At 39.7% G+C, this 17,036-nt stretch overlaps 1 protein-coding gene across 6 annotated transcripts in view; it reads right to left on the bottom strand.

Annotated features, from left to right (window-relative positions):
- The window catches only part of Utrn (utrophin), a 506,130-nt gene that overhangs the window by 232,021 nt on the left and 257,073 nt on the right, over positions 1 to 17,036 (bottom strand). For 5 of the 6 annotated variants that reach the window (XM_075948903.1, XM_075948906.1, XM_075948904.1 and 2 more), the window contains one exon: positions 9,483 to 9,672. In XM_075948903.1, the coding sequence (XP_075805018.1) occupies positions 9,483 to 9,672 (190 nt within the window). Of the gene's footprint in view, positions 1 to 2,859; positions 3,575 to 9,482; positions 9,673 to 17,036 lie in introns of those variants that run through there. The other variant, XM_075948908.1, reaches the window with a different exon arrangement.

The following is a 17,036-nucleotide window of genomic DNA, read 5'->3' as shown; positions in this document are numbered from 1 at the left end:
CAGGAAAAATTAGCATCCAGTATGGGGCGGCTTTAGGTCATCAGGGGCAATTTGAATGCTGCTAATTATATCTCAAGTCAGCAGTCCTTGGGTTTCAGTTTCTTCCCCACATTTCATAGGGATTGTATAACCAGCAAGAAATGTTTTTAAAGGTGAAAAAATGTAAGCGCATGTATAACTGGGTTGGGGAGTGGTAACTCAGCCCTATAGCTTTCCCAAGTTCCCCTCATTCCTATCTCTTCCCCTCTTTGACACAGACAGGGCAAAAAATAAAAATGCACAAAGTGAGAACGTTTTGCACAAATTCCCACCCGTTTTGCACTTACATTATCTTCTGACACTCAAGCAAAGTATGAAAACAAGCAAAGAAAAAGAATGAAGTGACTCTGAGGGGAAGTTTTCTAGATGGCAGATATTCCATACAACAGGCAAAGGAAAGGAGTGAAGGAGAAAGAGAAAGGGTACAAATATTCAGACGCTGGATTTCAAAAGGCCAAGAGGAACTCAAAACAGTCTCTTTTCCTTGGGCGATGCAATACTTGTCTCCTTTTTTTATTTTTAAGTCTTTACATGTACTTAAAATAGATTCTCCCTGTTGTATTTTTATGACAAAACTCTGAAGGGTTTAATGGTTCCTTTCTAAAAACAAAACAAAACAAAAAAAAAAACCAAAAACTAAATTTAGAGAATGTAGGAGATATAGGGAAAAATTAGCCATGATAAAACCTTTGCTATCTAAAAGAGAATTCGGGGTCGTAAAGGATATAAACAGCACAGCTAGTGAAACCCCTAGCACCACGGATGACTAAACACAACTAGGTATATCCAGTAGACTACTAACACGAGGTCATTCATTGGTAAGGGCAACTGACATTTAATTCTGTAACTAAAACTTCTACTCATAATGATATGAACGAGGATCCCTTTGCCAAGTATAATAAGACAAATAAAATATACCTGTTCATTTATTCATAGCAATCACCATCATGCCACTTCCCTGTCTGGAGTCCCCCCAAATCTCATATATCACTGCCTTACATTGACACCTACTGGAAAGTACTGGAACTGTGTGTCTCCCACTGCAGTATCTGAGCAGTAGCTAAGCTCACATATGTAAAGAGAATATATGAAAGATAAATTTCAATTGCAAATAAGACAACTTCAGATCTCCAGAAAGCAACACTCTTCCTGAATATTTAAATTCTAAGGCATCTTTGAGAAATTATAAATCTCAATAAGTCTTCCCAAAGAAGACCTCTGTTGTGAGCAAACTTCTCAGGATTTCAGTAGCTTGACATGAGCTTATGCAGGATCTTATCATGAAACTAGTCAGGAGCTTTCTTCAGCACCTGGAGTTTGTTTTGTGCATAGAACTAAGCTCATCCCATGGCCATGACCCAAAAACTCCTCTGCTTTGCTGAAAGTAATTATGGAAATAGATGAGAAAAATGGCCCAGCTTGTTTGTTTATTTTTTAATGCTTTATCAATTTATACTGTCAGCTTTTTAAAAAAGTAACATGTGTTAATTATTCAAATATTTATATTGATAATTAAAAATAAAATAATAAAACCCATTAGCAAATGAGTTTTTCTTCTCTATTTTCAAGATTGGTTTTTGGTAGAAAATGTAGATGTATTAATAAAGCACAATGATTCTTTGAAATAGATGAAGTCACAGCATAGCCAACAGTTAGTTGTGTACTTTTACAACTGAATTAGTAAGTTGGATCAAGTTTTAAATAATACAAATGAAAACAGCGCTAAATGTTTCTTCAAAGCAAGTCTCACTGGCTCAATCTATTCCTAAAATTATATTTTAAAAAAGTACGTTTTTGAATAGGGATACATTGAATTGGACTGTAAGACAAAACAATGATATAAAATCAAATAAACAGAATACGGCTTCCCAGCCCCCATCCATAACCATAAGGCAGAGTCTAAGTGCTCAGACACATCAAATATTAAATTATCAGAAAAATAACATCATTAAGGCAGGTTTTCCAAATACAGATTAGTGGAGTTTTAAAGAACAGTGAGATACCTCCTTCAGATGTGTACTAAGAATTTTATATGGAGAAAACATGTTACTGTATTGATATAAAAATTAATTTCTGCTATAATCTTCAATTATATCATCTCATTTTTATAAAAGTAATGAGACAGTCTGAACACTGAGTAACATAAAACCATGGGCAACAACAAATACTAATCCAAGACAACACAGGAGGCTTGGATTTAGAAAGACTGATACTGTATTATTCCAAACATATCACCATCAAACGAGTTACACCCTAAAACCCTACCTAACCCACCTGTCCACAGAGAATGGAGTTCTCCTACTTTAACAACAGCATGAGAAGATGTCAGGAATATAAGAAATGTTTATGATGGGGCTGACCCTGTCTTTAAAATGGGCATTTACTTTTCTTAATTGGAAAAAAAATCAGCTATAAAAAGATGAGAATGTTAAGCAATCTGTTTAAAGATCATTTCAAGCTCTCTGCTTGATTTTGATGGAGTTTAACATTGGATTAACGTGCCAATAAATATTAAGATATTCCAAGGTACCCCAGAGGTAACAGGTCTTAACGAAAATAGTTTGTCATGTTTTCTCCAAACAGCCCATCTCAGAATACATGGTTGGGAACGGTAAACTAAAATACGTACTAAGACAGCACTTGTTTTAGAGGCTCAAACAATTTCCAATGAATCAATTCCTCTTAACAGCTTTTGCGATCAGTAACCAGGAAAGGCAGTTTTTCCTTTCCTTCCTAAGACCCTGAAAGAGGAGCACTTCCTAACCAGGCAACAGTGGATTCCTTAGACACCCGACTGAATCCCTATTTCCAATCAGTTACCTTACACAGCTTCTGGTAGCGCGGAGAGGAAACAGCCATCCTTTGCAAACGATGTAACAAAACCACAACTTTCTGCAGAGACGTTCTCACCACGGCCATCATCTTAAGTTTACCACACTTCTGAAGACTCCTCAGAATTTGCATTATAAATGAAGAGCAGCGAGCATTTCCTCCCGGTCACTGGACAATGATTTGCCAATTCTCTGAGCATGCTCGTTTCCAGAAATGCATTTGAAAGATACAAGGGGGGGGGGGGGGTAAGGTTCTGGAGAAAAGGAGGCTGGGATTCCGTCAACTTCTTGATTTGACAAAAACACTGACGAATGCCACCCAGACAGTCCCCAGCAGATGCTCTCAGCCAGGACCTGCTCAGCCTGGCGTGGCCAGAAATGAAGCAAGTTGCAGGGCAGCCAAGCGCTGCCGGCTGCAAGAAAGGAGAGCGCTCCGTAGCCAAGAGGATATTAAGCGAAACACTAAAGCTGAAGATACAAAGCCGACTTCCCCTGGGGGCAGAGACTGGATGCTGCCACTGCCACGGTGCATGCCTGATAGTTGGTTTACATGAGGAGACCGAGTGGCAGTGAGCCTGGCGCTGGACCGAGGGATGCTAGCACTCCCTGCGGAACGCAGCTCCGGCTGTGCCTGTGGGATGAGTAGAAATACCGAGGAGCACAGAGGGACCTGTCTTGAAGGAGCGAAGCCTCACGTCCTCTGTGCCTTATAAATTATCTTGAGCTAGTCTGGCCACAGCGTCACCTAAAACAAAAACTGGATATATTTATCTAAGTCCCAAAGGCAGAGCTGAAAGGTGGGCTTCCGGGACCCTACATAGGAGCAAACTGTGCCAGTAATCAGATAGGACCCTTTTAAGTAAACAGTCAAGTTAATAAAGACAAGCCTACAATCGACTACAGAGCATAGCCCACTGCTCCATCTCCCTCTAATTCATCATATCATTGAGTTTGTCACGAAGCTGTTATAATTTCATGAAGAGAAAATCCAAGATGACATATATAATGTCATATCATTATGATCATATATGATCAGTGCAGATTGGGGGTGTGTCTCTGTGTGTGTGGGTTTACTGATGCACGTGTGCATGTGCGTATACATGCCTGAGAAACATTTCACATGATACCAGTCTGGGTACAGTGTCTTGGAGGACCAGAGTATCCGAGGATGATTAAGGGACTGGGTAAAAGGGCACAGCCAGGAAAGAACCCCCATATGTTTCTCATTATCAAGGTCCTGCCTACCCTTATCTCCCAGGGAAAACTGCTCATTCCACTCTCCCTGATGCTATGATCCTGTAAGAGAAGAGTGACATTTTCAGGAACATCTCTCCTTCTTTTCCTTCCCCTGTCTCCTCATCCTCCATGCTAGTGTGATTTAAAATCTTAGACTGGGTCTAAACAGAGCTGGTCCATCGGGAAGTCTTGTGTGAGCTTCACTCAGCCTGTGTATAGTTTCCATCAGCTCCTTGTCGAGGGTCTATACTGCCTCCTTCTGGTGAGGCTGCCAAAGCCAAAAACAGTCCATTATCCTAATTTACAATAAACTCTTAAGCAAATAGGAAGAAACAGATTAGTGATGAGTCAGGGTCAAGAGACTGAAGGGTTAAAAATGGGGCTCCACTCTAATAGGGAAAGCAGATTTCTGAGGCGGTATATGCTCTACATGGACAGGAGCTATGGCTACACATCTCCGAGTACATAAAAGATTGATTTACAGAATGGAAATAAACAGTGACTAACAGGCAGAAGGTTTGCTATAAAAATATGAACTTACAAGTTGAGCAACTTGCACCAGAAATGCTTGGGATCAGGCATGTCTGGGGCTTCAGGGGCTAGTACATTATGGAAAAAGTGTTTGCATAAACGCAATGAGATATTCCTGAAGCAGGATCCAAGCCTACACACAACAGTCAATGGCTTTTCACGCACACCTTATGCACCAACCCCGAGGATTATTTTTATAATACTATTAATGATTCTGTGCATGGAACAAAATGTCATGATGTGGAATTCTTCCCTGGGATATAGGGTCAGCATTCAACAACTTATGGATTTTAGAGTGTCTTGGTTTCGGGTTGTTTTATTAGGAATGCTTCACTTGTATAATTCCTATCCTAGAGCCAGCAGGTGAAATGGGTGTTTACCTCACAAGCACACTGGTTGGTGCAAGGAAAGAGCTGGAGGATCTAAGAAGCCTTTTTCTACGAGACAGAAGAGGAAAACCAGGCAAACACAGGACAGATGCTAAACCACAAAGTCTCCCATTTTCATACCCACTCTACAAGGCCACAAGGACCCAGATGTTTATCCAGAAAAAAAAAATCAATGTTTTTCAGGGAAGTGATAACACTAAAATTCAGAGCTTAAATTAAAAATGCAATTAAAATAATGTTTATCCTAGACCGGGGCTATGAAGACTAAGATGAATGTGCCAACTAATAACTTGGTTTTAAAATCAACAACAGCTTCTCTTTAAAAAAGCAATAAATAAATAAATAAACAAGTAAGTAAATAAATAAACAGCCAGATCTGGCCCCTTCTCCTGGACACTTCTCAAACATTTCATTGCAGTTTAATCAAAAGAGGACTTGCCATCCCTTCACATTTGCTCTGACACCTTCTTCTTCTCCTATGATCCCAACCTCACCCTGGACCACCACATGCAATCTCGGCTTCACTCCCTTCCCAACATGGCCTTAGACGCATGACCATGCTGTTTCTGTAGTTACTATCACTTCTGGTGCTGTTTCTGTCACAGAGTGAGTACAAATTCGCTCCTAACACTGCTATCAGCTAGATTCCTATAGCTCAGAGACTTTAACCCTTCCCTATCTTGTTTAATCCCCTGTAGGATATTGTCCATTAGCAGCAGATTAAACACAAAATACATAGCCAGGTGCCCAAGGCCCTACATGTACTGCTCACCTCTGGAGGTGATTCTCTTTCCTTCAAGTCCCCAATAGCAAGTTTTCTTATGCAGAAAAACCTCTGCCAAGAAGAAAATCCAAAATATAAATACAAGAATCCAAATGATAGCCTGTCTTTAACAGAAATTGCATGCTGCAAATCATAGGCCCAGAAAGTCTTCATCTGTTATTATGCTCCCAAGCCCTTCTTTATTAAAATATATCCAGGATCATCTTTAAACTGAACATGGTATATACTGTATCTTCAGTGAACACAGTTGTGGCTTTATGTTTGGTTAGCACAGACATGAATCAAATATCAACAGTGAATATGATGTCATCTCAGGACAAATAAATGATAGATGATAGATAGATAGATAGATAGATAGATAGATAGATAGATAGACAGATAGACAGATGATAGATAGATAGATAGATAGATAGATAGATAGATAGATAGATAGATGACGAGATAGCACCATCCATCCCCTGATGATACAGCACAAATACACTGAAGTAATCACCACATCTTACACAGAAATCTCAGGTGGCTCACCACTATCAGTAGCTCAACGGCAGCAAATTTACTTCATGATTTCAGGTCTTCTCTGGTTTCTTCACACACCTTTCCATTTCTGAACCAATTCCACTTGAAATCACTCACCCAAATAGTAATAACATACAAGACCACGGGAAAAAATAAAATTCCTTTGTTTCAGAAATGCTTAGTTCAAAGGTACTAAGTCTCTAGCAACCATGCACCTGTAAGGTATCAAAAACGAAGCCGCGCAAGTATTTCGGGGAGCTGTAAAGTAAGAGCATCCAGGAGAGGAGCAAAAGGTGGAAACCAATAAACGTGAGACATCCTGAAAACAGACAAATGCACATTTATCTCCAGATAAAGAGACATCCGGCTCGGCTGTTAGCAAAGAGCCTCCTTCACACGAACCCAAACAGGCCTTTTATCAACATCCAATGATTTCTGAGAGGCGATTACAGTACACAGTGTCTTTTCATATTTTAGCTGGCAGCCTCTTGGCTTGTCACCATTTGCCATACGACAAGTAATCCCCAGCTTAGTTATTTTTATTTAAAAGATTTCTACCGTTTTTATTTAAATTTATTTCTCCCATAGCTTGAATATTCATTAAATATTGAGAGGAGCTGGAGTGGTGATAAGAATATATCCTAAGAGAAAATGTGTGAGAAAACATCATTCAACTCCGCAAAGGGTCTGTGTTCTTCTGGTGGCTGTCATTAGCAGGAGTCATCTGGAACCTCCTTTCCTCCCCATACGTTGTTGCTTACTGGAGCGCACCGTCTAAATAGCACTGAAATTAACGCCACCACATAAATATCTGTGAACATGTGTAGCTCAGACTTACAGCTGCTTAAATCGTCAAAGCCATACAGTCTGGATTTACCCACACTGAGTACCTACGATTGCCTCCTAAAACCCAGATGATCTCGAAGTAGTTTAGTAACTTACGTTAATGGTCACATTCTGAGGATGCAGAGGGCGAGACAAAAGAGCACATTTCATGCTGATGCTTTCATGGTCGCACTCATCACGAAGCCACAAACACAGTGTGCAATGAATAAGCAATAGGCAAACAGATGATTCTCCTTGATATTTGCTTTTGCTTTCTTTTTAAAACTTTATTGGTGCTGGCGGGGGGTGCCTTTGTGTGCATGAGTCTCTGTACCCGACCATCCATGAATGTGTGGGTGACAGGCTGACCTCAGATGTCTTCCTCATACACGCTGTTGTTCATGTTCTGGAACATGATCTCTTACTTAAGCTGGAGTTGAGTTTGTGGTAGACGTGCCAGCCACTGAGCCCCTGGGACCACCTGTCTCCACCCTCTTACCTACAACTTGGACTAGAGACACAGCACAAGACCATCTGGCTACATCCACTGGGACTTTCACATGATTACAAGGGATCTGGACTTGGGTCCTTATGCCTCTTGTAGCAAATGCTGTGACTACTAAGCCCCTCTTCCCAGGCTCCAACACTTATTAATCTCACTATGAGACAATAACAGTCTTCACCCTTACGAGTGAGTTATATATAAGTCCATTCTAAACAGGTTTGCTTTAAAGGAGTTTTTTTTTTTAAGTTCAGTGTGTGTGTGTGTGTGTGTGTGTGTGTGTGTGTGTGTGTGTGTGTTTTATTTGTGCGGGTGGGGGCATTGTAGTCCCAGCACTCGTGTTTTAACACTTTGAATGACAATTATTTCTAACTTAGAAAATACTTTATTCCTTTCTCATATATTACATCCCATCTGCAGTTTCCCCTCCATCCACTCCTCCCTTGCATCCCCCACCCCCTCTCATCCTCAGATCCACTCCTCTACCATTTTCCTTTAGAGAAGAGCAGGCCTCCCAGGGATGTCAACCAAGCATAGCATAACGAGTTACCGTAAGACTAGGCACATAACCGCACAGCAAGGCTGGATGGGGCAACCCGGTAGGAAGAAAAGGGTTTCAAGAGCAGGCACGAGAGTCAGCAACAACCCCACACTCTGCTAGGGGTCCCGCAAGAACTACAACTTTAAGAATAATGGTTCTAAGAGAGCCTCCAGGCCCACCTATTTGACAGTATATTACAATAGGATCTTTTAGATGTTTCAAAAGAAACATCCCCCAAGAATAGATTCAAAAATGGTTAACTGTGCTGAACTCAACTGTAGAAGTCAGAGTCAAGCATATTTACTCAGGATCCGTTCCTGGAACACTGTGTAAACAAGAACAGCATCTCCATTGCCAAAGAACTGTGCAACTAACTAGGGCAGGAAAAACCATGCACGAAATGGCAATGGAAGGCATGTCCGTCATTATCAGGATGGACTATCAGGAAACGGTATTTAACATGAGGAGTCCATGTGTTTGCAAACAATTCCCAGCATAGAGAAGGAATGCAATTCACAGCTGTGGCACACAGGAGACACCCCTGTGGAATGAACTTTTGAACTAAGTTGTAGTTGAGAAGGTTTATCTGCGATTTACAAGAAGAGGTCAATCCACATAGCCAAAATAAAGGAAGGAGACTCAGCGCAGAAGTGCCAGTACTTGGAGTTCGCAGAGAGATTTTGGCATACTTCATAAAATTTCATGCAAATTTGTTTTAAAGAAAAGCTTTAATATTAGCAGATTTCTTAGAATGAGATTTGAACCTTAGACTATGTATGTAATCATGGTTATAAAGAAAATATTATGCCTTTGAGCCTAAGAGCTCTGTCTCTAAATGAGTCACAGAGATTAGAAATTTCTACTGCAAGTACTTATAGTAAGTGTATTACAAATGAAGTGAACATTTTATCTATGTATTGTAAGTATAATAATAATATAATACCTTATAATAATTCCCCTTTCATATGAAGGGGAAATGCCCTTATAATTTTGTATTCAATAACACTAAAGGTACAGGGGCTTAAAATGACAGAAGACCAAGCAACCTTGAGTCTCTACCTCTACATACACAATCAATACTTCCATAAAACAAGGTGAATCTTTACTCTGAAATTAAGTATAAAAGTTTTCTTTAGATCATACCCAAGAAGTCAGTTATTCACAGGACGGCATGGATTCCATAACTGAATGAGTGGACAGCCTCACCTTGGAACAGCAATCAATGTCCATACAGGTGGACACACGGGTTCAGTAGGGGATTGTTGCCCGTGACTTCCCACACACTTACCAGCATCTGCTGTCTGAGCTGCCTGGCCAGGATGCTGTCCTGAAGAGCATTCTCCCGCTGAGAGGCATCTGCCAACACATTCACTGTGGTTTCTGCTTCCTGAAGCCACTTGGTCAAGTTCTCCAAGTCTCTACGAGAAGTCTGCACTGTCCGCAGCTCGGTCTCCAAGGCACTCTGTCTGTCAGTGATGCTAAAAGAAACAATGAGGCAGATACAGTTCTGTGACTTACAAGGTAACATCACACATTATCTGTATGTAAGACAAAATTAACAGCTAGCCTCAGAGGAACTGCCACCCTTTAAATCATCAAATGTAACTCTGCAGTTTCTTCATCTGTGGGTATCCTTAAGAAAATCTTAAGTGATTTGTGAGATACGGACATAGAGACCTAGAAATATTAACAAAGCACACCCATACCATCAAATAATTAGGCCTACATCTTATATATCATATTTGTACATTAATATAGTCTCTTATAGATTTATACCTTATCTATGGGCTTCCATAAAAGGGATGTCAATTAAAATGCAATATCAATACATATTCATATATCACTGACTAAATGGGAAGGAGCAAATCAAAAGAAATATTTAAGATTTAAATACTTAAATATTTAATAAACGTAAGAACTAATGTGTGCAGCTCAATGATAAAGCACTTGCCTAATATTTACAAGGCCCTGGTGACAATCCCTAACACTACAAAGACAATATACAAGTTGATTTAATAATATTTGATTTAATATATTTAATACCATAATAATATTTAGTAACATTAATTTTAATATTTATTAATATTTAGAAGACACTGGACAGATAAACTTTTATGAATGTTTCATTAGTTCTACATCAAAACTAGAGAACTGGGAGTTACTCAAATTGGAAAAGACACATACTTATATAGTCAACATTTAAAAAATTATATACCTCAAAGCTTCTCAGACAAATTGGCTTTTTAAATAGGTGCTGGGCTGGAAAGATGGACCAATCCATGATTAGTAGTACTTAATGTACAATCATGAGGATGGGAATTTGGGTCCCAGCAAGTAACAAGTCCACATGTGCCTATAATTCTAACTCCAACGGATACAATCAATACAATTCCTACCTAGGCCCCTATGCAGACTGATGACAGACTGATACACACACACAAACCTAAAATAAATCTTAATTTTAAAAATTGGGCACCAACAATTTCAGTCCTTTTCATTTAGACCCAGGAAAACTGGAACTGTATGTTCGTACAAAGCCACACACACAAATGTTTAGAACATCATTATTCAGAATACAGAAACATCACAGCTCATCCTATGAAGGAAGAACTGATCAATGGAATATCATACAGCAATACATGAACAATTACTCAATCATAAAATCAAAAAGAAAAAAGTCCCAATAAGCAAGCTAACATACCCTTACCACAGAAACATTACGTAAGAGAAGGAATCCACAAACGGAAGTGGGAAATACAGATTTTCCCACTTCAGGGTAACCTCTAAAGCAGATAAACTCAAAGAGAGTAAAAGCAAATGACTTATCCCCTAGGACCACAAACAACCCGAACAGGAACTTGAGTAAAGTACTGTCTATACAAGCAATAGACTATGACTCAGACACCGAGACAAACAATGTTCAGTGACATGGCCAGGCTCTCAAATGCACACTGCTAAGTGAAAGAAGCCAGATACAAAAACTCCAGTGAATCCACTCACGTGACATAATCTGGGATGACATTATCATACCATCATTCACTCCCCAAAGTTCCTACAGTCACATTTGTCTAGGAAATAATCCCAAATTGCCTGACGTGGAATGTGATGTCCCCTATAATTTATAAACAATTTCTTCTCCCAACTTTATCCTCTACTTTTCCCTCACATTCTCTTTACGTCCATGGAATATGTCTCAGTTCCTTCTAGAATATTATTGATGGTATGATCATCTAAAAATTTTATATCCATATTAAAGTGTCCTTCCCATCATCTCCATTAACAAAATCATACCTATCTTTTAAAGTTTAGAGCCTGTGTCTTCTAGGCTACTCCTTCTTATGTCTCCTCACACTGGGTTTATAAAAGGTCAGTGAGCCGCTTTATATCGAAAATAATCACGTATGTTCTAGAAAGGTCCTTAGATTCTGATCAAATCTCACACTGCACTTTTACAATATATAGAGATTTCTCATCTGTCCACTTACTCTATTACCTACAGGCAGAAGTAGGTTTCTATAGTTCCACATCCATCGAGTCCTTAATACAGAATTATGACATTCACAAGCAATCCATCTGGCCATAATACACCTTTGAGATTTGTTCTCAAGCACCATTTTCCTGGAGACTGCGAGTTATAGACTACATAAAACTTTACATTTCATGAAGGAGGAAGATTCTAGAACCAAAGAAACAAGATTCCCCAACACCAGAAAATACCAAGGGGCTCTTTGATGATGAGAAAGGGGATCAGAGAGAAGAGAGTGTGTGGCCATTCTGATTGCTCTGAAAATGCTGTGTTAACTCAACAAATCCTAAAAAGGGGAAAACCAAACCATAAGATCCAAAAAAAGAAATTGCACACTGAGAGAAAAAGAATAGACATACTCAGTGTGGTGGGGACTAACAGGCTCAGAAAGCATGGCTGCCAGAGAAACACCTTCAAGGTAAAGATATTAGAAGTGACAGATTGCTCAATATGGTAAACTTTGTAGAAAATTACACTGTTGCGCTACTGAAAAGATGCAAGAAGAAATTAGCAAGAGGAACAAGAAAATTACACATTCAAAACCAACATAAATATTAACTTCAGATAAAACAAACAAACAAGAAGTTCTGTGAGACCCTGACTCAAGGGAATAAGACAAAGAACAAGACAGAAAGACTTCTGACGTTCTCCTCTGGCCTCCACAAGAACATAGATGGGGCGTGCGCGCACACACACACACACACACACACACACACACACACACACACACACAGGCATATACCACACATACGCATAAAAATAAACTTTTTAAATGTAACAAAGAACGTTGAAATTTAAACTCTGCTTATAGAAGTCTAAATGATTTTCTGTTATTATAATGAATCACAGTGGAGGATAAGCTCGGGGGTAGAACGCTTGCCTACTGCATGCACCGTCCTGATTCCTGTAACCAAAAACCAATTATCACAGTTCGCATACATATGTCACTTTGTGTTCTGATTTTTGAAGTTAATATAATTTATATAAAATTTCTAGTAGAATGCAGCTCAGTTAAGTCCCTCCTAGTTTATTAAATTTCTACTTCTAAAATTAGATCCAATGCTAGTGTGGTATACTGGGTATTATAAAAATCATTTATCCATTTTCAAGAAACTATGGGTGATTCATCATAAGAAAAATAAGATGTAAATTAGAGGTTCAGAAATATATACACACAATTAACCAGACAAGCTAAGAAATTACCTTTAATACGCCTTGTAGGCTACCCTCAGAAGAACCTAATTTTGCCTCCTGTCATTTCCCAGGGACATGGCTTAGGGTAAATCATTTAAAATCTTTGCTTTATTTGTTCCATCCTTAAAATGAAGAGCTTGGGCTGCAGATGAGCAAGAGAGCCATTGCAGACACTCCAGGGGTCCTGTTCAAACTGTGTCATCCATTGCTAAAGATGGCAGAAGCTAATGTAAGAGTTCATCCATCGCTGCCCACATGCTCGGTACAGATTCTCTGCTTGTCCATGGATGGTTACTGGTGAAAACATGATCAGAGTGCAGACAGCAAGGAGTCTGAGAGGTATCGGCATCGATCCATTGATCCCAAGGCTCCTATGACCACTTCTGGTACTGAACTGATATTCATCTGGGTGTCCAGGGAACATACGTACATGTGCACAGATACACATGTGTGTGCAGAAGCTAAAGGACAAACTCTGATGTCATTCCTGAGACACCATCTACCTTTTTTTTTTTTGACACAGTCTGTCAGAGGCCTGGAACTTGCCATGCAAGCTACCCTGGCTGGCGACTGAGCCCCAGGGATCTGCCTATCTCTACCTCCCAGACCTGGGATTACAGGTACATACCACCATGTCTGACTATTTTTCCTTTTTTTTTTTTAGAAACATAGGTTCTGGGGAATCGAGCTCAGGTCCTAATTCCAACTCTCAATTTGCTGAGCCTCAAATAAGACCAGAAAGAAGTAGAGGAAATCCTGAGAAAGAGTTGATGGATATAGGGGAAGGAATATATTATGACCAGAAGAAAGGTTTCAACTTTAGGAAATGTCTGTTTGGAAGACAAAGGCCGGGACTTTTTAAAAAATCTATAAACCTACAAAATCAAAAAAAAAAAAAAGAATAGGCTGAAAACATGTAAAATAACATTTGAAGTCTACAAAAGGGGAATTTAGCTAAAATATTTTTATGCTTCAAACAAAAGGAATAAGTGACTACAGGACACAAAGGCAACAGAAATAGCTTCATATAGAAGTTGGAAGGACATCCATGGTGACACATTTGTGGTAGTTTATATTAAAGGGAACTAGGATTTTCTAAAATATCAACTCTTAGCTTTCACATGATATCTGTAATAAAACTTGCTGCGCTAGTCTATAACATAAGCCGATAGCCATTTTGTAACATAAAATATGGCCACCCACATAGCAGGCTTTTGGAAATGTCATCCTAAAGATGTTAGGCAATATTTGATATTTTTAAACTATAAAAGGTAATATACTGTACAATGAAGGTTTTGTATTGCTCATAATTGGTCAAAGAGAATATTCTTACAACTATGGGTCTTTCTTACAAAAAGCAGGCATGTTTAGGAAAGATGTGTGTTGCTAATTTTGATGTTTTAAAAGATGACCTCTGCAGTGGTATAAGACTTAAATGAATTTATCTCTTTCTGAGTAGACAATGGTAGCACCATCCTGAGTGGCAGGTAGAAAAATTAGAGTGAAATGATTTCTTAAGATTTTATTCCCTTGAAAACAAAATTAACATTTTTCTGAAATACATACTATGGGAAAAAGAGCTCTCAACGTGAACAGTGAGCATTGCTGAAATGCCCTGTGCTCTTCCAGGGACCAGTCCATGCTACACAGAGACTGAGTCCTAAGACATTTCAAAATTCATTCCGTGGGACTTGAGGAGACTGTGTGCTAAGATACTAATACTAGACCACTTAAGAGGCTGAAGAGCCCCTGCCTCCAACTCATGATGCATAGTTAACACACCAGAGCAGCTATGAGAGAGAGAGAGAGAGAGAGAGAGAGAGAGAGAGAGAGAGAGAGAGAGAGAGAGAGAGAGAGAGAGAGGATGAATATGAGAGCACCCAGACACTTCCATGAGAAATTGTGTCTCTCTATACTTTTTTATTTACTCATTTATTTAAACTAGATCACTACTCATGTTTGTCTTCATTAATCAACTGATATTCTACCATTCCATATCTTCCCCAACATGTCCCAGTCCACCTTTTAAAGGCATCTTCCATCAAGCCCCAGAGCTCCTACTATCTCCTACTATACAATCATGCAGCTCCCCTGTGCCTCAGTCCCCTCAGGTCAAGCCCTCATCTGACCTTCATGGAAGTTGGGATGCTTGAACACAGAATTACCACGCCTTCCATTCCTCCCTGTTCCTGTCCCATCTGGTCGTCCCTCCTCATAGAAAATGTCTCAGAAATTGTTTCTTTGAATTGTTTGCACTTTCTCACCTCCATATTGGTTTCCTCCCCAAGCCTACATTGTCCCCCAGGTCAGGGATCAATATCTGTTATAAAATTCAATCTTTTATTACTCCCACTGTATCAAACCACAAAGCTCATTCACCAAAGCAATATCCAAAGCACAGGTGGAGCCGACAGTATCCATGGCCCGATCACAACAGCTAGCACTGTCCCCATTTCTAAACCAGACCCAGCAATCATTTCCTTTCTGCTCTTCACAATTATCCCTTTACTCCAGTGAACTAGTTTCAAAGTGAGACTCACACAGACTAAATCTTCATCAATACAAACAGTGTCGCTCCCGTACTTGGTACCCCAAGAGCTCCCCACTGCACACATGCCATGGAAATCCTGTGATTTACAAACTTCATATCTGGCCCCTGCCCCGCCTCCCCTCACATCTCAGGCCTGATGACTTTTACAGCTGCTGTTTATTCTGGAACTTTCTTCAGCTTTTCTTAACCCTCAGAAGTAGCTTCAATATCGCCTCTGATGTTTGCTTTATTATGTTTGCCCAAGCTTCCTAAGTCCTGTCCATACACTGCATCACTGAAATTATATATAACTCTCAAACAACCTCCTATAATTACTGCCCCCCAACTTCTCCCATACTACATGGTTCCCCTTATAGAATAGAAGGGTTGTGGAGGCAGGTACAAGTGTAGTTAAGGTTGTTTTTCTGGGACTCTCATAGAGCCTGGCCAGCTCGAGGCTAATGAATAGTTCTTTAATTAAATGATTAATTCACTGCAGGAATAAAAACACTAATGAAGGAAAAGACAAAGACTGTGCCTATTAGCGCTCTCTTGTATTTGATACAGAACTGAGAAAAATGTCTGCATGTAGAAGTCTGATTGAAAGTGAACATAGGAGTTATCTCAGCATGCACCACAAATGGTGTTCATGAAGGCTTTGCCTGTTCTAGGGCAGAAAAATAATACGTGGAATATTAAATAACAGGACAGAAAAGTTACAGAAGAATATAACTTTTACACTTGTCTAAATGCTAGTGACATAAATAAAAGAAACAGACTGAAAACTAAAGGTGACCAGAAGAAAAGAAGTCATCTTCCAAGATGATAAAACAAGTTGATTGATCCAAATTTCTGAACCTCATACTGGCGAACAACCAAGAAGGAAAAAAAGCGACCTACACTTGAGAGTGACAGTTGTTCATTTTATGAGCGCAGTGATTGAGCCTTACCAAAGTGAGGTATAAGTAGTAACCCCAACATATCTTTAAATGACTACTCTTAAAAGGTATTGGCCAAGCTGGGCGGTGGTGGCGCACGCCTTTAATCCCAGCACTCGGGAGGCAGAGGCAGGCGGATCTCTGTGAGTTCGAGACCAGCCTGGTCTACAAGAGCTAGTTCCAGGACAGGCACCAAAGCTACAGAGAAACCCTGTCTCGAAAAACAAAAACAAAAAAAAAAAGGTATTGGCCAAGCTAAAGAACAATCCATGCTTGAGAAGAATGCATCCTTTATACTTAATATACAGAGATGATAAGCAAGCACTAACTGAAAAAGGGAAGTAAAATAGAAGCTTTGGGATATGCAACAAAACACACTGGGAAAGCGATCGTGGATCGTGGCCTGGGTTCTAACAAATCCAATCTTTTTATTTCTGAGTCTCATATGTTCCAGACTGCCTCAAACCCCCTGTGTAAAGGAGGATGTTCTTGATTCCCTGATGTTTTTGCCCCTATCTCTTGAGTACTAAGATCACAGGTCATAGCGGACAATGAGGACTACTGAGAACTCAAGAACAATGGCAATGGGTTTTTGATCCTACTGCACGTACTGGCTTTGGGGGAGCCTAGGCAGTTTGGACGCTCACCTTACTA

The sequence above is a fragment of the Microtus pennsylvanicus genome, chromosome 1, assembly GCF_037038515.1.
Source record: "Microtus pennsylvanicus isolate mMicPen1 chromosome 1, mMicPen1.hap1, whole genome shotgun sequence".
Lineage (NCBI taxonomy): Eukaryota > Metazoa > Chordata > Mammalia > Rodentia > Cricetidae > Microtus > Microtus pennsylvanicus.
Note: the sequence above shows the minus strand (reverse complement) of the source record. Positions and strands in the feature narration are given on the sequence as shown.